Source organism: Stegostoma tigrinum, chromosome 31 (genome assembly GCF_030684315.1).
Source record: "Stegostoma tigrinum isolate sSteTig4 chromosome 31, sSteTig4.hap1, whole genome shotgun sequence".
Lineage (NCBI taxonomy): Eukaryota > Metazoa > Chordata > Chondrichthyes > Orectolobiformes > Stegostomatidae > Stegostoma > Stegostoma tigrinum.
The window spans coordinates 2,653,547-2,678,413 of record NC_081384.1 but is presented as its reverse complement, the minus strand read 5'-3'; the positions used below and the strand labels follow the sequence as shown (position 1 = coordinate 2,678,413).

At 56.8% G+C, this 24,867-nt stretch overlaps 1 protein-coding gene across 3 annotated transcripts in view; it reads left to right on the top strand.

Annotated features, from left to right (window-relative positions):
• Positions 1-24,867, top strand: part of LOC125466222 (cytosolic 5'-nucleotidase 3-like) — a 78,625-nt gene that overhangs the window by 34,515 nt on the left and 19,243 nt on the right. Inside the window, exons 1-3 of one of the 3 annotated variants that reach the window (XM_059638840.1) lie at positions 17,594-17,669; positions 19,821-19,919; positions 22,356-22,425. In XM_059638840.1, coding sequence (XP_059494823.1) covers positions 17,667-17,669; positions 19,821-19,919; positions 22,356-22,425 — 172 coding nt within the window. In that variant the 5' untranslated portion in view covers positions 17,594-17,666. Of the gene's footprint in view, positions 1-17,593; positions 17,670-19,326; positions 19,724-19,820; positions 19,920-22,355; positions 22,426-24,867 lie in introns of those variants that run through there. The other 2 variants (XM_059638842.1, XM_059638841.1) reach the window with 2 other exon arrangements.

Here is a 24,867-nt window from a genome sequence, read left to right as displayed (position 1 = left end):
GTGTGTGTAGGGGGGATGTGTGTGTGTGGGGTATGTGTTTGGGGTGTGTGTGTGGGGGGGGTGTGAGTTGTGTGTGTGGAGTGTGTGTGTGTGTGTGTGTGTGGGGTGTGGAGGGTGTGTGTGACGGGGTGGGTGTGTGTGTGGGTGTGTGTGTGTGGGGGTGTGTGTGTGTGGGTTATGTGTTTGGGGTGTGTTGTGTTTGGGGGGTGTGTGTGGGGGGGGTGTGAGTTGTGTGTGTGGAGTGTGTGTGTGTGTGTGTGTGTGTGTGTGGGGTGTGGAGGGTGTGTGTGACGGGGTGTGTGTGTGTGTGTGTGTGTGGGGGTGTGTGTGTGTGGGGTGTGGGGTGTGGAGGGTGTGTGTGATGGGGTGTGTGAGTGTGTCTGTGTCTGTGTGTGTGTAGGGGGATGTGTGTGTGTGGGGTTTGTGTTTGGGGTGTGTGTGTGTGGGGGTGTGTGAGTTGTGTGTGTGGGGTGTGTGTGTGTGTGTGTGTGTGGGGTGTGGTGGGTATGTGTGACAGGGTGTGTGTGTGTTTGGGTGTGTGTGTGGGGATGTGTGTGTGTGTGAGTGTGTTTGGGTGTGTGTGTGTGTGGAGGGGGTTTTGGGTGTGTGTGTTTGGGGTTGTGCGTGTGTGTGTGTGGGGGCGGACGGTGTTTGGGGATGTGTGGGTGTGTGTGTGTGTTTGGGGGTGTGCATGGGGGTGTGTGTGTGTGGGGGTGTGTGTTTGGGGGTGTTTGTGGGGGTGTGTGTGTGGGCGCGTGTTTGTGTGTGGGGGTATTGTGTGTGTGTGTGGGGGTGTGTGTTTGGGGGGGTCGTGTTTGGGTGTGAGTGTATGTGTGTGTGTGTTTGGGGTGTGTGTATGTGTGTGGGTGTGTGTGTGTATGTGTGTGTGTGGGGTGTGTGTGTGTGGGGGGGGTGAGTTGTGTGTGTGGGGTGTGTGTGTGTGGGGTGTGGGGTGTGGAGGGTGTGTGTGTTTGGGTGTGTGTGTGTGTGTGTGTGGGGATGTGTGTGTGGGGGGTATGTGTTTGGGGTGTGTTGTGTTTGAGGTGTGTGTGTGTGTGGGGGGGGTGTGGGGTGCAGAGGGTGTTTGTTTAGGTGTGTGTGTGTGTGTTTAGGTGTGTGTGTGTGTGTAGGGGGATGTGTGTGTGTGGGGTAAGTGTTTGGGGTGTGTGTGTGGGGGGAGTGTGGGGTGTGTGTGTGTGTGTATGTGTGTGTGTGTCGGGTGTGTGTCTGTGTTTGGGTGTGTGTGTGGGGATGTGTGTGTGTGTGTGTGGGGGGTGTGTTTGGGGGTGTGTGTGTGTGGAGGGGTTTTTTGGATGTGTGTGTATTTGGGGTTGTGTGTGTGTGTGTGTGTGTGTGGGGGGGGGGCGGTGTTTGGGGGTGTGGGCTGTATGTGGCGGTGTGTGTGTGTGTGTCTGTGTGTGTATGTTGGGTGTGTGTGTGGGGGGGTGTGTATGTGTGTGGCGATGTGAGTGTGTGTGTCTGTGTGTGTATGTTGGGTGTGTGTGTGGGGGGGGATTCTGTGTGGGGTGTGTGTGTTGGGGGGGTGTGTGGGGGTGTGTGGGGGAGTGCGTGTGTGTGTGGGGCGGGGTGTGTGTGTGTGTGTGTGTGGGGGGGGCGTTTGTTTTGGGTGTGTGTGTGTGTTTGTGGGGGGGGGCGTGTTTGGGTGTGTGTGTGTGTGTGTTTGGGGGTGTGTGTGTGTGTGTTTGGGGATGTGTGTGGGTGTGTGTGTGTGGCGGTGTGTGTGTGTCTGTGTGTGTGTGTTGGGTGTGTGTGTGTGGGGGGGTTCTGTGTAGGGTGTGTGTCTGTGGGGTGTGTGTGTTGGGGGGTTGTGTTTGGTGTGTGTGGGTGTGGGGGGTGTGTGTGTATGTGTGTGCGTGAGGGTGTGTGGGTGTGTGTGTGTTTGTGTGTGGGGGGTGTGTGTGTGTGGGTGGGGGGAGTGTGTGTGTGTGTGTGGGTGTGTGTGTGTGTGTGTGTGGGGTGTGCGGTGTGGGGTGTGTGTGACGGGGTGTGTGTGTGTGTTTAGGTGTGTGTGTCTGTGTGTGTGTGGGGTATGTCTTTGGGTTGTGTGTGTGTGTGTGTGTGTGTGTGTGTGTGTGTGTGGGGGGGGGTGTGGAGGGTGTGTGTGATGGGGTGTGTGTGTGTTTGGGTGTGTGTGTGGGGATGTATGTGTGTGTGTGTGTGCTGTGTTTGGGGGTGTGTGTGTGTGCAGGGGGTCTTGGGTGTGTGTGTGTTTGGGGTTGTGCGTGTGTGTGTTGGGGGGTGGGCGGTGTTTGGGGGTGTGTGTGGGGGGGTGTGTGTGGGGGCGTGTTTGTGTGTGGGGGTATTGTGTGTGTGTGTGGGGGGGGGAGTGTGGTGTGTGGAGGGTGTGTGTGACGGGGAGTGTGTGTGTGTGTTTGGGGGTGTGTGTGTGTTTGTGTGTGGGGATGAGTGTGTGTGGTGTATGTGTTTGGGGTGTGTTGTGTTTGGGGTGTGTGTGTGTGTGTGGGGTGTGGGGTGTGGAGGGTGTGAGTGACGGGGTGTGTGTGTGTGTGTGTGTGTGTGTAGGGGGATGTGTGTGTGTGGGGTATGTGTTTGGGGTGTGTGTGTGGGGGGGGGGGTGAGTTGTGTGTGTGGGGTGTGTGTGTGTGGAGGGTGTGTGTGAAGGGGTGTGTGTGTGGGGATGTGTGTGTGTGTGTGTGTGTTGTGTTTGGGGATGTGTGTGTGTGGAGGGGGTTTTGGGTGTGTGTGGGTTTGGGGTTGTGCATGTGTGTGTGTGGGGGGGGCGGTGTTTGGGGGTGTGTGTGGGGGGTGTGTGTGGGGGTATTGTGTGTGTGGGGGTGTGTGTGTGTGGGGGGGCGCGTTTGGGTGTGAGTGTGTGTGTGTGTGTGTGTGTGTTTGTGGGGTGTGTGGGTGTGTGTGTGGGTGTGTGTGTGTGTGTGTAGGGTGTGTGTGTGTTTGGGGTGTGTGTGTGTTTGGGGTGTGTGTGTGGTTGGGGTGTGTGTGTGTGGGGGGTGTGTGAGTTGTGTGTGTGGGGTGTGTGTGTGTGTGGGGTGTGGAGGGTGTGGGTGACGGGGAGTGTGTGTGTGTCTGTTTGGGTGTGTGTGTGTGTGTGTGTGGGGATGTGTGTGTGTGGGGTATGTGTTTGGGGTGTGTTGTGTTTGGGGTGTGTGTGTGTGTGTGTGTGTGGGGTGTGGAGTGTGTGTATGACGGGGTGTGTGTTTGTGTTTAGGTGTGTGTGTGTGTGTGTGTGTGTGTGTGTAGGGGGATGTGTGTGTGTGGGGTATGTGTTTGGGGTGTGTGTGTGTGGAGGGTGTGTTTGACGGGGTGTGTGTGTGTGTTTGGGTGTGTGTGTGGGGATGTGTTTGTGTGTGTGTGTGTGTGTGTGTGTGGGGGGTGTGTTTGGGGGTGTGTGTGTGTGGAGGGGGTTTTGGGTGTGTGTGTATTTGGGGTTGTGTGTGTGTGTTGGGGGGGCGGTGTTTGGCGGTGTGTGGGTGTGTGTGTGTGTTTGGGGGTGTGTGTGTGCGTGTGTGGGGTGTGTGTGTGTGTGTGTGGAGGGTGTGTGTGACGGGGTGTGTGTGTGTGTTTGGGTGTGTGTGGGGATGTGTGTGTGTGTGTGTGTGTGGTGTGTTTGGGTGTGTGTGTGTGTGTGGAGGGGGTTTTGGGTGTATGTCTATTTGGGGTTGTGTGTGTGTGTGTGTTGGGGGGGCGGTGTTTGGGGATGTGTGTGTGTGTGTGTGTGTGTGTGGGGGGGGTGTGTTTGGGGGTGTGTGTGTGTGGAGGGGGTTTTGGGTGTGTGTGTATTTGGGGTTGTGTGTGTGTGTTGGGGGGGCGGTGTTTGGCGGTGTGTGGGTGTGTGTGTGTGTTTGGGGGTGTGTGTGTGCGTGTGTGGGGTGTGTGTGTGTGTGTGTGGAGGGTGTGTGTGACGGGGTGTGTGTGTGTGTTTGGGTGTGTGTGGGGATGTGTGTGTGTGTGTGTGTGTGGTGTGTTTGGGTGTGTGTGTGTGTGGAGGGGGTTTTGGGTGTATGTCTATTTGGGGTTGTGTGTGTGTGTGTGTTGGGGGGGCGGTGTTTGGGGATGTGTGGGTGTGTGTGGGTGTTTGGGGGTTTGGGTTGTGTGTGTGTGGGGGGGGTGTGTGTGTTGGGGTGTGTGTGTGTGTGGGGTGTGTGTGTGTGTGTGTGGGGGGGATGTGTGTGTGGGGGTGTGTGTGTGTGTGAGTGTGAGTGTGTGTGTGTGTGTGGGTGTGTGTGTGTGTGGGATGGTGTGTGTCTGGGTGTGTGTGTGGGGAGGCAGTGTGTGTGTGGGGGGGCAGTTTGTGTGTGTGGGGGGGTGCGTTGGGGTGTGTGTGTGTGCGGGGTGTGTGTGCGTGTGTGTGTGTGGGGTGTGTGTGTGGGGTGTGTGTATGTGTGGGTGGGTGTGTGTGTGGGGGGGGCGTGTGTGTGGGTGAGAGTGTGTATGTGGGTGTGTGTGTGTGGGGGGGTGTGTATGTGTGTGTGGGGGGCACGGTGTGTGTGGGGGTGGTGTGTTGGGGGCTCTGTGTGTGTGTGTGGGGGATGGTGTGTGTGTGGTGGGATTGTGTTGGGGGTGTGTGTGTGTATGTTTGTGTGTGTGTTTGTGTGTGTGGGGAGGTGTGTGTGGGGGGTTTGTGTGTGTGTGTGGGTGTGTGTGTGTGTATGGGGGATGTGTGTGTGTGGGGTATGTGTTTGGGGTGTGTGTGTGTTTGGGGGGTGTGTGTGTGGGGTGTGTGTGTGGGGGGGGTGTGAGTTGTGTGTGTGGGGTGTGTGTGTGGGGGGGGTGTGAGTTGTGTGTGTGGGGTGTGTGCGTGTGTGTGTGGGGTGTGTGCGTGTGTGTGGGGTGTGGGGTGTGGAGGGTGTGTGTGACAGGGTGTGTATGTGTGTTTGGTTGTGTGTGTGGGGATGTGTGTGTGTGTGTGTGTGGGGTGTGTTTGGGGGTGTGTGTGTTTGGAGGGGGTTTTGGGTGTGTGTGCGTTTGGGGTTGTGCGTGTGTGTGTGTGTGGTGGGGGGCGGTGTTTGGGGGTGTGTGTGTGTTTGGGGGTGTGTTGTGTTTGGGGTGTGTGTGTGGGGCGTGGGGTGTGGAGGGTGTGTGTGTGTTTAGGTGTGTGTGTGTGTGTGTGTGTGTGTGTGTGTGGGGTGTGGGGTGCGGAGGGTGTTTGTTTAGGTGTGTGTGTGTGTTTAGGTGTGTGTGTGTGTTTAGGTGGGTGTGTGTTTGTGTGTGTGTGTAGGGGGTTTGTGTGTGGGGGGGTTGTGGGGTGTGTGTGTGTGTGTGGGGGGGATGGTGTGTAGGGTGTGTGTGTGGGGATGTGTGTGTGTGTGTGTGTGGGGTGTGTTTGGGGGTGTGTGTGTGTGGCGGGGGTTTTGGGTGTGTGTGTATTTGGGGTTGTGTGTGTGTGTGTATATGTGTGGTTGTGTGTGGGGGGGGCGGTGTTTGGGGGTGTGTGGGTGTGTGTGTGTCTGTGTGTGTATGTTGGGTGTGTGTGTGTTGGGGGGGTGTGTGGGGGAGTGTGAGTGTGTGTGTGGCGGGGTGTGTGTGTGTGTGTGTGTGGGGGCGTTTGTTGGGGGGGTGTGTGGGGGAGTGTGAGTGTGTGTGTGGCGGGGTGTGTGTGTGTGTGTGTGTCTGTGGGGGCGTTTGTTTCGGGGTGTGTGTGTGTGTGTTTGTGGGGGGGGCCTGTTTGGGTGTGTGTGTGTATGTGTTTGGGGGTGTGTGTGGGTGTGTGTGTGTGGCGGTGTGTGTGTGTCTGTGTGTGTGTGTTGGGTGTGTGTGTGGGGGGGGTTCTGTGTAGGGTGTGTGTCTGTGGGGTCTGTGTGTTGGGGGGTTGTGTTTGGTGTGTGTGGGTGTGGGGGGTGTGTGTGTATGTGTGTGCGTGAGGGTGTGTGGGTTTGTTTGTGTGTGGGTGTGTGTGTGTGTTTGTGTGTGTGGGGTGTGTGTGTGGGTGGGGGGAGTGTGTGTGCGTGTGTGTGGGTGTGGGTGTGTGTGTGGGGTGTGCGGCGTGGTGTGTGGAGGGTGTGTGTGACGGGGTGTGTGTGTGTGTGTGTGGGTTGTGTGTGTGTGGGGTATGTGTTTGGGGTGTGTGTGTGTTTGGGGTGTGTGTGTGTGTTGGGTGTGGGGTGTGGAGGGTGTGTGTGACGGGGTGTGTGTGTGTGTGTGTGTGTGTGTGGGTTGTGTGTGTGTGGGGTATGTGTTTGGGGTGTGTGTGTGTTTGGGGTGTGTGTGTGTGTTGGGTGTGGGGTGTGGAGGGTATGTGTGACGGGGTGTGTGTGTGTGGGGGGGGGGTGTGTTTGGGTGTGAGTGTATGTGTGTGTGTGTTTGGTGTGTGTGTATGTGTGTGGGGGGTGTGTGTGTATGTGTGTGTTTGGGGTGTGTGTGTGTTTGTGTGTGTGGGGAGGTGTGTGTGGGGGGTTTGTGTGTGTGTGGGTGTGTGTGTAGGGGGGATGTGTGTGTGTGGGGTATGTGTTTGGGGTGTGTGTGTGTGGGGTGTGTGTGTGTGGGGGGTGTGAGTTGTGTGTGTGGAGTGTGTGTGTGTGTGTGTGTGTGTGTGGGGTGTGGAGGGTGTGTGTGACGGGGTGTGTGTGTGTGTGTGTGTGTGTGTGTGTGTAGGGGGGATGTGTGTGTGTGGGGTATGTGTTTGGGGTGTGTGTGTGGGGGGGGTGTGAGTTGTGTGTGTGGAGTGTGTGTGTGTGTGTGTGTGTGTGTGGGGTGTGGAGGGTGTGTGTGACGGGGTGGGTGTGTGTGTGGGTGTGTGTGTGTGTGGGGGTGTGTGTGTGTGGGTTATGTGTTTGGGGTGTGTTGTGTTTGGGGGGTGTGTGTGGGGGGGGTGTGAGTTGTGTGTGTGGAGTGTGTGTGTGTGTGTGTGTGTGTGTGTGGGGTGTGGAGGGTGTGTGTGACGGGGTGTGTGTGTGTGTGGGTGTGTGTGTGTGTGGGGGTGTGTGTGTGTGGGGTGTGGGGTGTGGAGGGTGTGTGTGACGGGGTGTGTGAGTGTGTCTGTGTCTGTGTGTGTGTAGGGGGATGTGTGTGTGTGGGGTTTGTGTTTGGGGTGTGTGTGTGTGGGGGTGTGTGAGTTGTGTGTGTGGGGTGTGTGTGTGTGTGTGTGTGTGTGTGGGGTGTGGTGGGTATGTGTGACAGGGTGTGTGTGTGTTTGGGTGTGTGTGTGGGGATGTGTGTGTGTGTGTGAGTGTGTGTGGGGTGTGTTTGGGTGTGTGTGTGTGTGGAGGGGGTTTTGGGTGTGTGTGTTTGGGGTTGTGCGTGTGTGTGTGTGGGGGCGGACGGTGTTTGGGGATGTGTGGGTGTGTGTGTGTGTTTGGGGGTGTGCATGGGGGTGTGTGTGTGTGGGGGTGTGTGTTTGGGGGTGTGTGTGGGTGTGTGTGTGTGGGCGCGTGTTTGTGTGTGGGGGTATTGTGTGTGTGTGTGGGGGTGTGTGTTTGGGGGGGGCGTGTTTGGGTGTGAGTGTATGTGTGTGTGTGTTTGGGGTGTGTGTATGTGTGTGGGTGTGTGTGTGTATGTGTGTGTGTGGGGTGTGTGTGTGTGGGGGGGGGTGAGTTGTGTGTGTGGGGTGTGTGTGTGTGGGGTGTGGGGTGTGGAGGGTGTGTGTGTTTGGGTGTGTGTGTGTGTGTGTGTGGGGATGTGTGTGTGTGGGGTATGTGTTTGGGGTGTGTTGTGTTTGAGGTGTGTGTGTGTGTGTGGGGGGTGTGGGGTGCGGAGGGTGTTTGTTTAGGTGTGTGTGTGTGTGTTTAGGTGTGTGTGTGTGTGTAGGGGGATGTGTGTGTGTGGGGTAAGTGTTTGGGGTGTGTGTGTGGGGGGAGTGTGGGGTGTGTGTGTGTGTGTGTGTGTGTGTCGGGTGTGTGTCTGTGTTTGGGTGTGTGTGTGGGGATGTGTGTGTGTGTGTGGGGGGGGTGTGTTTGGGGGTGTGTGTGTGTGGAGGGGTTTTTTGGATGTGTGTGTATTTGGGGTTGTGTGTGTGTGTGTGTGTGTGTGGGGGGGGGGCGGTGTTTGGGGGTGTGGGCTGTATGTGGCGGTGTGTGTGTGTGTGTCTGTGTGTGTATGTTGGGTGTGTGTGTGGGGGGGTGTGTATGTGTGTGGCGATGTGAGTGTGTGTGTCTGTGTGTGTATGTTGGGTGTGTGTGTGGGGGGGGTTCTGTGTGGGGTGTGTGTGTTGGGGGGGTGTGTGGGGGTGTGTGGGGGAGTGCGTGTGTGTGTGGGGCGGGGTGTGTGTGTGTGTGTGTGTGGGGGGGGGGCGTTTGTTTCGGGTGTGTGTGTGTGTTTGTGGGGGGGGGCGTGTTTGGGTGTGTGTGTGTGTGTTTGGGGGTGTGTGTGTGTGTGTTTGGGGATGTGTGTGGGTGTGTGTGTGTGGCGGTGTGTGTGTGTCTGTGTGTGTGTGTTGGGTGTGTGTGTGGGGGGGGGTTCTGTGTAGGGTGTGTGTCTGTGGGGTGTGTGTGTTGGGGGGTTGTGTTTGGTGTGTGTGGGTGTGGGGGGTGTGTGTGTATGTGTGTGCGTGAGGGTGTGTGGGTGTGTGTGTGTTTGTGTGTGGGGGGTGTGTGTGTGTGGGTGGGGGGAGTGTGTGTGTGTGTGTGGGTGTGTGTGTGTGTGTGTGTGTGGGGTGTGCGGTGTGGGGTGTGTGTGACGGGGTGTGTGTGTGTGTGTGTGGGGTATGTGTTTGGGGTGTGTGTGTGTTTGGGGTGTGTGTGTGTGTTGGGTGTGGGGTGTGGAGGGTGTGTGTGACGGGGTGTGTGTGTGTTTAGGTGTGTGTGTGTAGGGGGATGTGTGTGTGTGGGGTATGTTTGGGGTGTGTGTGTGGGGGGGGTGTGATTTGTGTGTGTGGGGTGTGTGTGTGTGTGTGTGGAGGGTGTGTGTGACGGGGGTGTGTGTCTGTGTTTGGGTGTGTGTGGGGATGTGTGTGTGTGTGTGTGTGTGTGGGGTGTGTTTGGGGGTGTGTGTGTGTGGAGGGGTTTTGGGTGTGTGTGTATTTGGGGTTGTGTGTGTGTGTGTGTTGGGGGGGCAGCGTTTGGGGGTGTGTGGGTGTGTGTGTGTGTTTGGGGGTGTGGGCTGTGTGTATGTGGGTGTGTGTGTGTGTTGGGGTGTGTGTGTGTGTGTGTGGGGGTGTGTGTGTGTGAGAGTGAGTGTGTGTGTGTGTGTGGGTGTGGGCGAGTGTGTGTGTGTTGTGGGGTGGTGTGTATCTGGGTGTGTGTGTGGGGAGGCAGTGTGTGTGTGGGGGGGCTGTGTGAGTGTGTGGGGGTGTGTGTTGGGGTGTGTGTGGGTGTGTGTGCATGTGTGTGTGTGTGGGGTGTGTGTGTGTGGGGTGTGTGTATGTGTGGGTGTGTGTGTGTGGGTGTGTGTGTGTGGTGGGGGGCGTGTGTGTGGGTGAGAGTGTGTGTGTGGGTGTGTGTCGGGGTGTGTGTGTATGTGTGTGTGGGGGGCACGGTGTGTGTGTGGGGGATGTGTGTGTGTGGGGGGTATGTGTTTGGGGTGTGTTGTGTTTGGGGTGTGTGTGTGTGTGTGGGGTGTGGAGGGTGTGTGTGACGGGGTGTGTGTGTGTGTTTAGGTGTGTGTGTGTAGGGGGATGTGTGTGTGGGGGCTGTGTGTGTGTGGGGGTGTGTGATTTGTGTGTGTGGGGTGTGTGTGTGTGTGTGTGTGTGTGTGTGGAGGGTGTGTGTGACGGGGGTGTGTGTCTGTGTTTGGGTGTGTGTGTGTGTGTGTGTGTGTGTGTGGGGTGTGTTTGGGGGTGTGTGTGTGTGGAGGGGTTTTGGGTGTGTGTGTATTTGGGAACGTGTGTGTGTGTGTGTGTTGGGGGGGCGGCGTTTGGGGGTGTGTGGGTGTGTGTGTGTGTTTGGGGGTGTGAGCTGTGTGTATGTGGGGGTGTGTGTGTGTTTTGGGGTGTGTGTGTGTGTGTGTGGGGGTGTGTGTGTGTGAGAGTGAGTGTGTGTGTGTGTGGGTGTGGGCGAGTGTGTGTGTGTTGTGGGGTGGTGTGTATCTGGGTGTGTGTGTGGGGAGGCAGTGTGTGTGTGGGGGGGCTGTGTGTGTGTGTGGGGGTGTGTGTTGGGGTGTGTGTATGTGTGGGTGTGTGTGTGTGGGTGTGGGGGGGGGGTGTGTGGGTGAGAGTGTGTGTGTGCGTGTGTGGGTGTATGTGTGTGTGGGGGGCACGGTGTGTGTGTGGGGGATGTGTGTGTGTGGGGGATGTGTGTGTGTGGGGTGTGTGTGTGGGGGGTGTGTGTGTGGGGTGTGCGGTGTGGGGTGTGTGTGTGTGTGTGTGTGTGGGGTATGTGTTTGGGGTGTGTGTGTGTTTTGGGTGTGTGTGTGTGTTGGGTGTGGGGTGTGGAGGGTGTGTGTGACGGGGTGTGTGTGTGTTTAGGTGTGTGTGTGTAGGGGGATGTGTGTGTGTGGGGTATGTTTGGGGTGTGTGTGTGGGGGGTGTGTGATTTGTGTGTGTGGGGTGTGTGTGTGTGTGGAGGGTGTGTGTGACGGGGGTGTGTGTCTGTGTTTGGGTGTGTGTGTGGGGATGTGTGTGTGTGTGTGTGTGTGTGTGTGTGTGTGTGTGGGGTGTGTTTGGGGGTGTGTGTGTGTGGAGGGGTTTTGGGTGTGTGTGTATTTGGGGTTGTGTGTGTGTGTGTTGGGGGGGCAGTGTTTGGGGGTGTGTGGGTGTGTGTGTGTGTTTGGGGGTGTGGGCTGTGTGTATGTGGGTGTGTGTGTGTGTTGGGGTGTGTGTGTGTGTGTGTGGGGGTGTGTGTGTGTGAGAGTGAGTGTGTGTGTGTGTGTGGGTGTGGGCGAGTGTGTGTGTGTTGTGGGGTGGTGTGTATCTGGGTGTGTGTGTGGGGAGGCAGTGTGTGTGTGGGGGGGCTGTGTGAGTGTGTGGGGGTGTGTGTTGGGGTGTGTGTGTGCGGGGTGTGTGTGGGTGTGTGTGCATGTGTGTGTGTGTGGGGTGTGTGTGTGTGGGGTGTGTGTATGTGTGGGTGTGTGTGTGTTGGTGTGTGTGTGTGGTGGGGGGCGTGTGTGTGGTTGAGAGTGTGTGTGTGGGTGTGTGTCGGGGTGTGTGTGTATGTGTGTGTGGGGGGCACGGTGTGTGTGTGGGGGATGTGTGTGTGTGGGGTGTGTGTGTGGGGGGTATGTGTTTGGGGTGTGTTGTGTTTGGGGTGTGTGTGTGTGTGTGGGGTGTGGAGGGTGTGTGTGACGGGGTGTGTGTGTGTGTTTAGGTGTGTGTGTGTAGGGGGATGTGTGTGTGGGGGCTGTGTGTGTGTGGGGGGGTGTGATTTGTGTGTGTGGGGTGTGTGTGTGTGTGTGTGTGTGTGGAGGGTGTGTGTGACGGGGGTGTGTGTCTGTGTTTGGGTGTGTGTGTGTGTGTGTGTGGGGTGTGTTTGGGGGTGTGTGTGTGTGGAGGGGTTTTGGGTGTGTGTGTATTTGGGAACGTGTGTGTGTGTGTGTGTGTGTGTGTGTGTGTTGGGGGGGCGGCGTTTGGGGGTGTGTCGGTGTGTGTGTGTGTTTGGGGGTGTGGGCTGTGTGTATGTGGGGGTGTGTGTGTGTTTTGGGGTGTGTGTGTGTGTGTGGGGGTGTGTGTGTGTGAGAGTGAGTGTGTGTGTGTGTGGGTGTGGGCGAGTGTGTGTGTGTTGTGGGGTGGTGTGTATCTGGGTGTGTGTGTGGGGAGGCAGTGTGTGTGTGGGGGGGCTGTGTGTGTGTGTGGGGGTGTGTGTTGGGGTGTGTGTATGTGTGGGTGTGTGTGTGTGGGTGAGAGTGTGTGTGTGGGTGTGTGTCGGGGTGTGTGCGTGTGTGGGTGTATGTGTGTGTGGGGGGCACGGTGTGTGTGTGGGGGATGTGTGTGTGTGGGGTGTGTGTGTGGGGGGTGTGTGTGGGGGGTGTGGGTGTGTGTGGGGTGTGTGTGTGTGTGTTTGTGGGGGGGTTGTGTGTATGTGGGCGTGTGTGTGTGTGTGGGGTGTGTGTGTGTGTTTGTGGGGGGTTTGTGTGGGGGCTGTGTGTGTGGGGTGTGTGTGTGTGTGGGGTGTGTGTGTGTGTTTGTGGGGGGTTTGTGTGGGGGCTGTGTGTGTGGGGTGTGTGTGTGTGGGGGTGTGTGTGTGTGCGTAGGGTGTGTGTGTGTGGGGGGGGTGTTGTGTGTGTGTGTGGGGTGTGTGTGTGTGGGGGTGTGTGTGTGTGCGTAGGGTGTGTGTGTGTGGGGGGGGTGTTGTGTGTGTGTGTGGGGGGGGTGTGTGTGTGTGGGGGGGGTGTGTGTGTGTGGGGGGGGTGTTGTGTGTGTGTGTGGGGGGGGTGTGTGTGGGGGTGTGTGTGTGTGCGTAGGGTGTGTGTGTGTGGGGGGGGTGTTGTGTGTGTGTGTGGGGGGGGTGTGTGTGTGTGCGTAGGGTGTGTGTGTGTGGGGGGGGGTGTTGTGTGTGTGTGTTTCTGTGTGTGTGTGTGTGTGTGTGTGTGTGTGAGGGGTGTGGTGGGTATGTGTGACAGGGTGTGTGTGTGTTTGGGTGTGTGTGTGGGGATGTGTGTGTGTGTGTGAGTGTGTGTGGGGTGTGTTTGGGTGTGTGTGTGTGTGGAGGGGGTTTTGGGTGTGTGTGTTTGGGGTTGTGCGTGTGTGTGTGTGGGGGGCGGACGGTGTTTGGGGATGTGTGGGTGTGTGTGTGTGTTTGGGGGTGTGCATGGGGGTGTGTGTGTGTGGGGGTGTGTGTTTGGGGGTGTGTGTGGGTGTGTGTGTGTGGGCGCGTGTTTGTGTGTGGGGGTATTGTGTGTGTGTGTGGGGGTGTGTGTTTGGGGGGGGCGTGTTTGGGTGTGAGTGTATGTGTGTGTGTGTTTGGGGTGTGTGTATGTGTGTGGGTGTGTGTGTGTATGTGTGTGTGTGGGGTGTGTGTGTGTGTGGGGGGGTGAGTTGTGTGTGTGGGGTGTGTGTGTGTGGGGTGTGGGGTGTGGAGGGTGTGTGTGTTTGGGTGTGTGTGTGTGTGTGTGTGGGGATGTGTGTGTGTGGGGTATGTGTTTGGGGTGTGTTGTGTTTGAGGTGTGTGTGTGTGTGTGGGGGGTGTGGGGTGCGGAGGGTGTTTGTTTAGGTGTGTGTGTGTGTGTTTAGGTGTGTGTGTGTGTGTAGGGGGATGTGTGTGTGTGGGGTAAGTGTTTGGGGTGTGTGTGTGGGGGGAGTGTGGGGTGTGTGTGTGTGTGTGTGTGTGTGTGTCGGGTGTGTGTCTGTGTTTGGGTGTGTGTGTGGGGATGTGTGTGTGTGTGTGGGGGGGGTGTGTTTGGGGGTGTGTGTGTGTGGAGGGGTTTTTTGGATGTGTGTGTATTTGGGGTTGTGTGTGTGTGTGTGTGTGTGTGGGGGGGGGGCGGTGTTTGGGGGTGTGGGCTGTATGTGGCGGTGTGTGTGTGTGTGTCTGTGTGTGTATGTTGGGTGTGTGTGTGGGGGGGTGTGTATGTGTGTGGCGATGTGAGTGTGTGTGTCTGTGTGTGTATGTTGGGTGTGTGTGTGGGGGGGGGTTCTGTGTGGGGTGTGTGTGTTGGGGGGGTGTGTGGGGGTGTGTGGGGGAGTGCGTGTGTGTGTGGGGCGGGGTGTGTGTGTGTGTGTGTGTGGGGGGGGGCGTTTGTTTCGGGTGTGTGTGTGTGTTTGTGGGGGGGGGCGTGTTTGGGTGTGTGTGTGTGTGTTTGGGGGTGTGTGTGTGTGTGTTTGGGGATGTGTGTGGGTGTGTGTGTGTGGCGGTGTGTGTGTGTCTGTGTGTGTGTGTTGGGTGTGTGTGTGGGGGGGGGTTCTGTGTAGGGTGTGTGTCTGTGGGGTGTGTGTGTTGGGGGGTTGTGTTTGGTGTGTGTGGGTGTGGGGGGTGTGTGTGTATGTGTGTGCGTGAGGGTGTGTGGGTGTGTGTGTGTTTGTGTGTGGGGGGTGTGTGTGTGTGGGTGGGGGGAGTGTGTGTGTGTGTGTGGGTGTGTGTGTGTGTGTGTGTGTGGGGTGTGCGGTGTGGGGTGTGTGTGACGGGGTGTGTGTGTGTGTGTGTGGGGTATGTGTTTGGGGTGTGTGTGTGTTTGGGGTGTGTGTGTGTGTTGGGTGTGGGGTGTGGAGGGTGTGTGTGACGGGGTGTGTGTGTGTTTAGGTGTGTGTGTGTAGGGGGATGTGTGTGTGTGGGGTATGTTTGGGGTGTGTGTGTGGGGGGGGTGTGATTTGTGTGTGTGGGGTGTGTGTGTGTGTGTGTGGAGGGTGTGTGTGACGGGGGTGTGTGTCTGTGTTTGGGTGTGTGTGGGGATGTGTGTGTGTGTGTGTGTGTGTGGGGTGTGTTTGGGGGTGTGTGTGTGTGGAGGGGTTTTGGGTGTGTGTGTATTTGGGGTTGTGTGTGTGTGTGTGTTGGGGGGGCAGCGTTTGGGGGTGTGTGGGTGTGTGTGTGTGTTTGGGGGTGTGGGCTGTGTGTATGTGGGTGTGTGTGTGTGTTGGGGTGTGTGTGTGTGTGTGTGGGGGTGTGTGTGTGTGAGAGTGAGTGTGTGTGTGTGTGTGGGTGTGGGCGAGTGTGTGTGTGTTGTGGGGTGGTGTGTATCTGGGTGTGTGTGTGGGGAGGCAGTGTGTGTGTGGGGGGGCTGTGTGAGTGTGTGGGGGTGTGTGTTGGGGTGTGTGTGGGTGTGTGTGCATGTGTGTGTGTGTGGGGTGTGTGTGTGTGGGGTGTGTGTATGTGTGGGTGTGTGTGTGTGGGTGTGTGTGTGTGGTGGGGGGCGTGTGTGTGGGTGAGAGTGTGTGTGTGGGTGTGTGTCGGGGTGTGTGTGTATGTGTGTGTGGGGGGCACGGTGTGTGTGTGGGGGATGTGTGTGTGTGGGGGGTATGTGTTTGGGGTGTGTTGTGTTTGGGGTGTGTGTGTGTGTGTGGGGTGTGGAGGGTGTGTGTGACGGGGTGTGTGTGTGTGTTTAGGTGTGTGTGTGTAGGGGGATGTGTGTGTGGGGGCTGTGTGTGTGTGGGGGGGTGTGATTTGTGTGTGTGGGGTGAGTGTGTGTGTGTGTGTGTGTGTGTGTGGAGGGTGTGTGTGACGGGGGTGTGTGTCTGTGTTTGGGTGTGTGTGTGTGTGTGTGTGTGTGTGGGGTGTGTTTGGGGGTGTGTGTGTGTGGAGGGGTTTTGGGTGTGTGTGTATTTGGGAACGTGTGTGTGTGTGTGTGTTGGGGGGGCGGCGTTTGGGGGTGTGTGGGTGTGTGTGTGTGTTTGGGGGTGTGAGCTGTGTGTATGTGGGGGTGTGTGTGTGTTTTGGGGTGTGTGTGTGTGTGTGTGGGGGTGTGTGTGTGTGAGAGTGAGTGTGTGTGTGTGTGGGTGTGGGCGAGTGTGTGTGTGTTGTGGGGTGGTGTGTATCTGGGTGTGTGTGTGGGGAGGCAGTGTGTGTGTGGGGGGGCTGTGTGTGTGTGTGGGGGTGTGTGTTGGGGTGTGTGTATGTGTGGGTGTGTGTGTGTGGGTGTGGGGGGGGGTGTGTGGGTGAGAGTGTGTGTGTGCGTGTGTGGGTGTATGTGTGTGTGGGGGGCACGGTGTGTGTGTGGGGGATGTGTGTGTGTGGGGGATGTGTGTGTGTGGGGTGTGTGTGTGGGGGGTGTGTGTGTGGGGTGTGCGGTGTGGGGTGTGTGTGTGTGTGTGTGTGTGGGGTATGTGTTTGGGGTGTGTGTGTGTTTGGGGTGTGTGTGTGTGTTGGGTGTGGGGTGTGGAGGGTGTGTGTGACGGGGTGTGTGTGTGTTTAGGTGTGTGTGTGTAGGGGGATGTGTGTGTGTGGGGTATGTTTGGGGTGTGTGTGTGGGGGGTGTGTGATTTGTGTGTGTGGGGTGTGTGTGTGTGTGGAGGGTGTGTGTGACGGGGGTGTGTGTCTGTGTTTGGGTGTGTGTGTGGGGATGTGTGTGTGTGTGTGTGGGGTGTGTTTGGGGGTGTGTGTGTGTGGAGGGGTTTTGGGTGTGTGTGTATTTGGGGTTGTGTGTGTGTGTGTGTTGGGGGGGCAGTGTTTGGGGGTGTGTGGGTGTGTGTGTGTGTTTGGGGGTGTGGGCTGTGTGTATGTGGGTGTGTGTGTGTGTGTGTGGGGGTGTGTGTGTGTGAGTGAGTGTGTGTGTGTGTGTGGGTGTGGGCGAGTGTGTGTGTGTTGTGGGGTGGTGTGTATCTGGGTGTGTGTGTGGGGAGGCAGTGTGTGTGTGGGGGGGCTGTGTGAGTGTGTGGGGGTGTGTGTTGGGGTGTGTGTGTGCGGGGTGTGTGTGGGTGTGTGTGCATGTGTGTGTGTGTGGGGTGTGTGTGTGTGGGGTGTGTGTATGTGTGGGTGTGTGTGTGTTGGCGTGTGTGTGTGGTGGGGGGCGTGTGTGTGGTTGAGAGTGTGTGTGTGGGTGTGTGTCGCGGTGTGTGTGTATGTGTGTGTGGGGGGCACGGTGTGTGTGTGGGGGATGTGTGTGTGTGGGGTGTGTGTGTGGGGGGTATGTGTTTGGGGTGTGTTGTGTTTGGGGTGTGTGTGTGTGTGTGGGGTGTGGAGGGTGTGTGTGACGGGGTGTGTGTGTGTGTTTAGGTGTGTGTGTGTAGGGGGATGTGTGTGTGGGGGCTGTGTGTGTGTGGGGGGGTGTGATTTGTGTGTGTGGGGTGTGTGTGTGTGTGTGTGTGTGTGGAGGGTGTGTGTGACGGGGGTGTGTGTCTGTGTTTGGGTGTGTGTGTGTGTGTGTGTGGGGTGTGTTTGGGGGTGTGTGTGTGTGGAGGGGTTTTGGGTGTGTGTGTATTTGGGAACGTGTGTGTGTGTGTGTGTGTGTGTGTGTGTTGGGGGGGCGGCGTTTGGGGGTGTGTGGGTGTGTGTGTGTGTTTGGGGGTGTGGGCTGTGTGTATGTGGGGGTGTGTGTGTGTTTTGGGGTGTGTGTGTGTGTGTGGGGGTGTGTGTGTGTGAGAGTGAGTGTGTGTGTGTGTGGGTGTGGGCGAGTGTGTGTGTGTTGTGGGGTGGTGTGTATCTGGGTGTGTGTGTGGGGAGGCAGTGTGTGTGTGGGGGGGCTGTGTGTGTGTGTGGGGGTGTGTGTTGGGGTGTGTGTATGTGTGGGTGTGTGTGTGTGGGTGAGAGTGTGTGTGTGGGTGTGTGTCGGGGTGTGTGCGTGTGTGGGTGTATGTGTGTGTGGGGGGCACGGTGTGTGTGTGGGGGATGTGTGTGTGTGGGGTGTGTGTGTGGGGGGTGTGTGTGTGTGTTTGTGGGGGGTTTGTGTGGGGGCTGTGTGTGTGGGGTGTGTGTGTGTGGGGGTGTGTGTGTGTGCGTAGGGTGTGTGTGTGTGGGGGGGGTGTTGTGTGTGTGTGTGGGGGGGGTGTGTGTGTGTGGGGGGGGTGTGTGTGTGTGGGGGGGGTGTTGTGTGTGTGTGTGGGGGGGGTGTGTGTGGGGGTGTGTGTGTGTGCGTAGGGTGTGTGTGTGTGGGGGGGTGTGTGTGTGCGTAGGGTGTGTGTGGGGTGTGTGTGTGTGTGTGTGTGTGTGTGTGGGGGGGGTGTTGTGTGTGTGTGTGGGGGGGGGTGTGTGTGTGGGGGGGGTGTTGTGTGTGTGTGTGTGTGTGTGGGGGGTTTGTGTGGGGGTGTGTGTGTGTGTGTGCGTAGGGTGTGTGTGTGTGGGGGGGGTGTTGTGTGTGTGTGTGTGGGGGGGGTGTGTGTGGGGGTGTGTGTGTGTGTGTGTGGGGGGGGGTGGGGGGGGGGGCGGTGCTGTCGGAGGTGGAACCTGAGCCCGGACCCGGCCCCTTCCGCACGACAACCCGAGGCCGGGGCCGAGATGGTGAGAGCGGGATCCCGACACAAAGAGCATCCCCGGGGCCGGGGACCGTCTCCCCCCGGGAAAGGGAGAGCTCGGGGCCTGAGGCCGGGGACTGAACCGGGGGCCGGGGCCGGGGCCGGGGCCGGGGCCGGGGCCTGAGCCTGAGCCTGAACCCGAACCCGAGCCCGAACCCGGGCCCGGGCCCGAACCCGAACCCGAGCCCGAACCCGAACCCAGGGCCCGGGCCTGAGCCTGAACCCGAGCCCGAGCCCGAGGCCCAGTCGGTGTCTCTGGGAATCAGGGGGATGTGCAGATGGAGGGTCCACCCCAGCATGAATGGGCTGAATGGCCGACTGCCGTGTGGTGTTGGGTAGTTACTGTGTTTGAAATGTCCCAGGGCAGGGGGTGAAATCTAAACTCAGTAAAAGCTTACTCCTGCCCCCCTTCCTGCCCCCTGCCCCCCGTCCTGCCCCCCGCCCTGCCGCCATCTTGCCCCCTGTCCTGCCCCCCTTCCTGTCCCCTGCCCCCCCGTCCTGCCCCCCGCCCTGCCGCCATCCTGCCCCCTGTCCTGCCCCCCTTCCTGTCCCCTGCCCCCCCGTCCTGCCCCCCGCCCTGCCGCCGTCCTGCCCCCCCCGTCCTGCCCCCGCCCCCCCTTCCTGTCCCCTGCCCCCCCGTCCTGCCCCCCGCCCTGCCGCCATCTTGCCCCCTGTCCTGCCCCCCTTCCTGTCCCCTGCCCCCTGTCCTGCCCCCTGTCCTGCCCCCATCCTGCGTCCTGTCCTGCCCCCCCATCCTGCCCCCCCTTCCTGTCCCCTGCCCCCCCGTCCTGCCCCCCGCCCTGCCGCCGTCCTGCCCCCGCCCCCCTTCCTGTCCCCTGCCCCCCGCCCTGCCGCCATCCTGCCCCCTGTCCTGCCCCCCTTCCTGTCCCCTGCCCCCTGTCCTGCCCCCATCCTGCCCCCCGCCCTGCCGCCATCCTGCCCCCTGTCCTGCCCCCCTTCCTGTCCCCTGCCCCCTGTCCTGCCCCCTGTCCTGCCCCCATCCTGCGTCCTGTCCTGCCCCCCCATCCTGCCCCCCCTTCCTGTCCCCTGCCCCCCCGTCCTGCCCCCCGCCCTGCCGCCGTCCTGCCCCCGCCCCGCTTCCTGTCCCCTGCCCCCCGCCCTGCCGCCATCCTGCCCCCTGTCCTGCCCCCCTTCCTGCCCCCTGTCCTGCCCCCATCCTGCCCCCTGTCCTGCCCCCATCCTGTGTCCTGTCCTGCCCCCCCCGTCCTGCCCCCCCCCCGTCCTGTCCCCTGCCCCCCGTCCTGCCCCCGCCCCCCTTCCTGTCCCCTGCCCCCCCGTCCTGCCCCCCCCGTCCTGTCCCCTGCCCCCCCGTCCTGCCCCCGCCCCCCTTCCTGTCCCCTGCCCCCCCCGTCCTGTCCCCTGCCCCCCCGTCCTGCCCCCCCCCGTCCTGTCCCCTGCCCCCTGTCCTGCCCCCATCCTGCGTCCTGTCCTGCCCCCCCATCCTGCCCCCCCGTCCTGTCCCCTGCCCCCCCGTCCTGCCCCCGCCCCCCTTCCTGTCCCCTGCCCCCCCCGTCCTGCTCCCCCCCCTGTCCTGTCCCCTGCCCCCCGTCTCGCCCACTGTTGGTGGAATTTGGCTGAAATTTTTCATTGTACAAGGGTGCATGGGTCAGCAAGGTGGAGAGGCCCAAAGCTGCTTCAGCAGCAGGATGGACTTATCAGTGGACATCTGAATGCTGGGGCCTGTGTGCAATCTCATATCCAACCCTGGGGGTACAGTGAAGCTCAGTGGTTGATGTCGGCGTTTTGGAATGGAGAGGCAGGTCAGGCAGTTAGTTTTGAGAGATGGGCTCAGTGATTATTGTACCCAAGGTCTTTCTATGGGTTAGGGATTAGCGTTTTACCAGGGTGAGGGGAGATGATTGCTTGGTGGTGGTTTTGTGTGATGACCATAGTTTCTGTCTGTGGGATCACAGTCTGTTTCATAATAAGCTGCAGTCCTATTATAATCACTTCGCATCTTAGTTTCAACACCACCTAAAATTACAGAACGTTCACTGTATTTAATCTAATGGATCAGAGGTATACTGCAGGTTTATCAAGCTCCTGTAGTTTTGAGGATATGTTACACCTGTTGTTATTCAGACTGTCTGACTCTAACTGGTTTCATTTCCTGCAGATACCAGAATTAGGAAAAAGCACTGTCCGTATCCAGGAACCAGCTCGTGTGGAAAAAATTATCTCTGCCCTCTGTGGTGGGGGAGCCTCCAAGCTTCAGGTGGGTTTGTGGTGGAGCTGGATCGTAGCTATCCCCAGCTGGCTTTTACCATGACTGAAAGCAGAAAGCAGCCATTAAAAGTAGGGTGTTAAGATAATAAAATGTGAGGCTGGATGAACACAGCAGGCCAAGCAGCATCTCAGGAGCACAAAAGCTGACGTTTCGAGCCTAGACCCTTCATCAGAGAGGGGGATGGGGAGAGGGAACTGGAGTAAATAGGGAGAGAGGGGGAGGCGGACCGAAGATGGAGAGAAAAGAAGATAGGTGGAGAGAAGAGTATAGGTGGGATGGTAGGGAGGGGATAGGTCAGTCCAGGGAAGACGGACAGGTCAAGGAGGTGGGATGAGGTTAGTAGGTAGATGGGGGTGCGGCTTGGGGTGGGAGGAAGGGATGGGCGAGAGGAAGAACCGGTTAGGGAGGCAGAGACAGGTTGGACTGGTTTTGGGATGCAGTGGGTGGAGGGGAAGAGCTGGGCTGGTTGTGTGGTGCAGTGGGGGGAGGAGACGAACTGGGCTGGTTTAGGGATGCAGTAGGGGAAGGGGAGATTTTGAAACTGGTGAAGTCCACATTGATACCATTAGGCTGCAGGGTTCCCAGGCGGAATATGAGTTGCTGTTCCTGCAACCTTCGGGTGGCATCATTGTGGCAGTGCAGGAGGCCCACGATGGACATGTCATCTAGAGAATGGGAGGGGGAGTGGAAATGGTTTGCGACTGGTTGCGAACTGAGCGGAGGTGTTCTGCAAAGCGGTCTCCAAGCCTCCGCTTGGTTTCCCCAATGTAGAGGAAGCCACACCGGGTACAGTGGATGCAGTATACCACATTGGCAGATGTGCAGGTGAACCTCTGCTTAATGTGGAATGTCATCTTGGGGCCTGGGATAGGGGTGAGGGAGGAGTGTGGGGGCAAGTGTAGCATTTCCTGCGGTTGCAGGGGGAGGTGCCGGGTGTGGTGGGGTTGGAGGGCAGTGTGGAGCGAACAAGGGAGTCACGGAGAGAGAGGTCTCTCCGGAAAGCAGACAGGGGTGGGGATGGAAAAATGTCTTGGGTGGTGGGGTCGGATTGTAAATGGCGAAAGTGTCGGAGGATGATGCATTGCATCCGGAGGTTGGTAGGGTGGTGTGTGAGAACAAGGGGGATCCTCTTAGGGCGGTTGTGGCGGGGGCGGGGTGTGAGGGATGTGTAGCGGGAAATACAGCTTGGAGACCGCTTTGCAGAACACCTCCGCTCAGTTCACAACAAACAACTGCACCTCCCAGTCGCAAACCATTTCCACTCCCCCTCCCATTCTCTAGATGACATGTCCGTCATGGGCCTCCTGCAGTGCCACAATGATGCCACCGAAGGTTGCAGGAACAGCAACTCATATTCCGCCTGGGAACCCTGCAGCCTAATGGTATCAATGTGGACTTCACCAGCTTCAAATCTCCCCTTCCCCTACTGCATCCCTAAACCAGCCCAGTTCGTCCCCTCCCCCCACTGCACCACACAACCAGCCCAGCTCTTCCCCCCCACCCACTGCATCCCAAAACCAGTCCAACCTGTCTCTGCCTCCCTAACCGGTTCTTCCTCTCACTCATCCCTTCCTCCCACCCCAAGCCGCACCCCCAGCTACCTACTAACCTCATCCCACCTCCTTGACCTGTCCGTCTTCCCTGGACTGACCTATCCCCTCCCTACCTCCCCACCTACACTCTCTCCACCTATCTTCTTTACTCTCCATCTTCGGTCCGCCTCCCCCTCTCTCCCTATTTATTCCAGTTCCCTCTCCCCATCCCCCTCTCTGATGAAGGGTCTAGGCCCGAAACGTCAGCTTTTGTGCTCCTGAGATGCTGCTTGGCCTGCTGTGTTCATCCAGCCTCACATTTTATTATCTTGGAATTCTCCCATATCTGCAGTTCCCATTATCTCCAAAAGTAGGGTGTCTCCTGTTTGTGATGGAGATTAGGAATTTGCTTTGTCTTAGAGCCTGTGGAATTCACTTTCCCAGAGGGTGATGGATTTGGGCTCATTGACCCATTTAAAACGGAGTTAAGTTTGTCACGAATTGAAGTATGGGAGTGGACAGAAAAGTACAGACAATATTCTGTTCCTCTGTGACGTTTCCTGAATTTGAGCATTCTAAGAATATTACTCTCTGAAGTTGCTTTCTTTAATATCCTAGGATGCAGCCCATCAGGCCCAGGGGACTTATCAGCCTTTAACCTCATTATTGAACTTAAATTCTACTGTTGCCATTTGAACCCATGTCCCCAGCACATTATAGCTAGGCCTGTGGGTTCACCAGCCCAGTGACAGTACCATGAAACTGCCAGCTCCCATTAAGGAAGTGTAGGGTTTGATTCATTCTGCAGAGTTGAAGATGCTACTGTTAAGAGAATGCTGGAGTGAGCAACCGTGTGATCTACTCCATTAATAGGTCAATGTTTCTGTTCCAGATTATTACAGATTTTGATATGACTTTAACTCGATTTGCTAAAAACAGCAAGAAAAGGACAACTTGTTACAGTAAGTACTATTTTCTCCTACTGTTGGGCTCATTTGGAAAAAGTCACTTTGCACCACCAACTGGAGAGAATGTTTCATGGGGACAGGTTAGAGGGAGCTTTACTTTCTTTACTCTGTATCGAACCCAATACTATCCATGTTCTGGGAGTTTCAGATGGGGACAATGTAGAGGCAGCGTCACTCCATACCTAACTCAGTGTTTTACCTGCTGTGGAGTGCTTGATGGTGATAGTGTAAAAGAAACCGTATTTAAACATATAGAGGAATCTTTGCTCTGTGTTTAACATTGCGTTGTACCTGTCCCCAGAGTACATTGATGTAGACAGTGTAGAAGGAACTTTAAGCTCAGTTTTAAGAAGCTGAGAGAGCTTTATCTTGTATTTAAACCCGTACTGTACCTGTCCTGGGAGTTTAATGGCAACTGTGTAGAGGGAGTTTTACTCTGTACTTAATCCTGTGCTGTCCCTACCTTGGGAGTGTTTTGAAGAGGATAGTAGCGAGGGAGCTTTAAAGTCAGTTTAAAACAGTAGAGGAGGTTTTGCTTTAAGTTTAAAAAAGAAGAGGGAGCTTTACTCTCTCTCTGTCCTGTGCTGTGCAATAAGTTTATTAAGCTCTGCATGGTCAAGAAAAAGAGTGCACATCAAGAGTGAGACATAGCCCAAGTGAGTCTGCAGTATGGGGAGTCAGAGATAGCAAGGTGTGAAGCTGGATGAACACAGCAGGCCAAGCAGCATCAGAGGAGCAGGTAAGGTCTACAAAATCATGAGGGGTATAGACAGGGTGGATAGCAAGCAGCTTTTTCCCAGAGTGGGGGACTCAATTACTAGGGGTCATGAGTTCAAAGTGAGAGGAGGAAAGTTTAAGGGAGATATGTGTGGAAAGTTCTATACACAGAGGGTGGTGGGCACCTGGAACGCGTTGCCAGTGGAGGTGGTAAACGCAGACACATTAGCGTCTTTTAAGATATATTTGGACAGGTATATGGATGAGCAGGGAGCAAATGGACACAGAACGTTAGAAAATAGATGACAGGTTAGACAGAGGATCTTGATCGGCTCAGGCTTGGAGGGCCGAAGGGCCTGTTCCTGTGCTGTAGGTTTCTTTGCTCTTTGTTCTTTGAAAGCTGACGTTTCGCGTCGAGACCCTTCTTAAAAAATTTCTGTGTTATCTCATTATCCAGCATCGGCAGTTCCTACTATCTCTGTAGTATGGGGAATTTGGAGCAGTGTGGGAAATTGGTTCAGAGGGGAAGAGGTGTTTTTTACTTACTTTTTTTGGATCATAGCTTGTAAGATTTTTTTTAAACAGTATCAGGGCCCAGCACTCTAGAATGCCATTGCAGGAAAACCATAAATTCATTAATTAGCTATAGCTATAAATTTGACTATCTATTATACAAATTAAAGGTAAGTCGGGGAAATAGTTACAAATTAAAAGACCAGTATGAAATTTTTCAAAATCAAATTAAGAACTAATAAACCTGGAAATGCAGGACCAGGCACTGTGTTGTAACTGCATGATATGGGAGCTGGTGGACCCCATTGTGACGTGTAGTGATTGAATCTGTAGCAAGTGTGGGTTGCTTGAGGAACTGAGGTTCAGAGTTGATGAGCTGGACTCTGAGCTTCAAACACCGCGACGGGGAGAGTTACCTGGACGCTGAGTTTCAGGAGGCAGTCACATTAATTCAGTTAACTTCCTTGAATTTGGTCAGTTGTCAGGGACAGGAGGTTGTGACTACAAGTGAGACAGGTAGAGGGATCTGGGAGGTAGTGCTGAAGGAGCTGGAGCATGTCTAATAGGTTTGAGATTCTTGCTCCCTGTGTGGAAGGGAGTGGGGGCTGTAGGGAGGATGAACAAACTGACCATAGCACCGTGTACAGGGAGCCATTCGGGAGGGGGGCAGAAACGAGAGATGTGGTAGTTATTGGGGATAGTATAGCCAGGGGAATAGAGACTGTTCTCTGTGGCCAGGATTGAGAATCCCGAAGGCTGTGTTGTCTGCCTGGTGCCTGGGCTCAGGATCTCTCACTAGGGCTGTACAGAAACTTGGAGTGTGAGGGGAGAGATCCAGTTGTTGTGGTCTGTGTAGGTACCAACGATGTTGGGAGAAAGAGGAAAGAGGTTCTGCTGAGCTAGGTTCGAAATTAAAAAGCAGAACTAAAAAAGTAGTAATCTTCAGATAACTACCTGAGCCATAAGCAAACTGGCACAGGGTCAACAAGATTAAAGAGATAAATGTGTGGCTGAAGGACTGGTGTGGGAGAAATGATTTGAATTAATGGGACATTGGCACCAGTGCTGGGGAAGGAGGGAGCTATTCCATATTTAAATGAGATGGGGCAATTTTGCTTTGTATCTAACCCTGGGAATGTTTGGTGGACATCGGGTAAAAAGAGCTTTATTTTCATTTTAAGAGTAGAGAGAGCTTTACTCAGATAA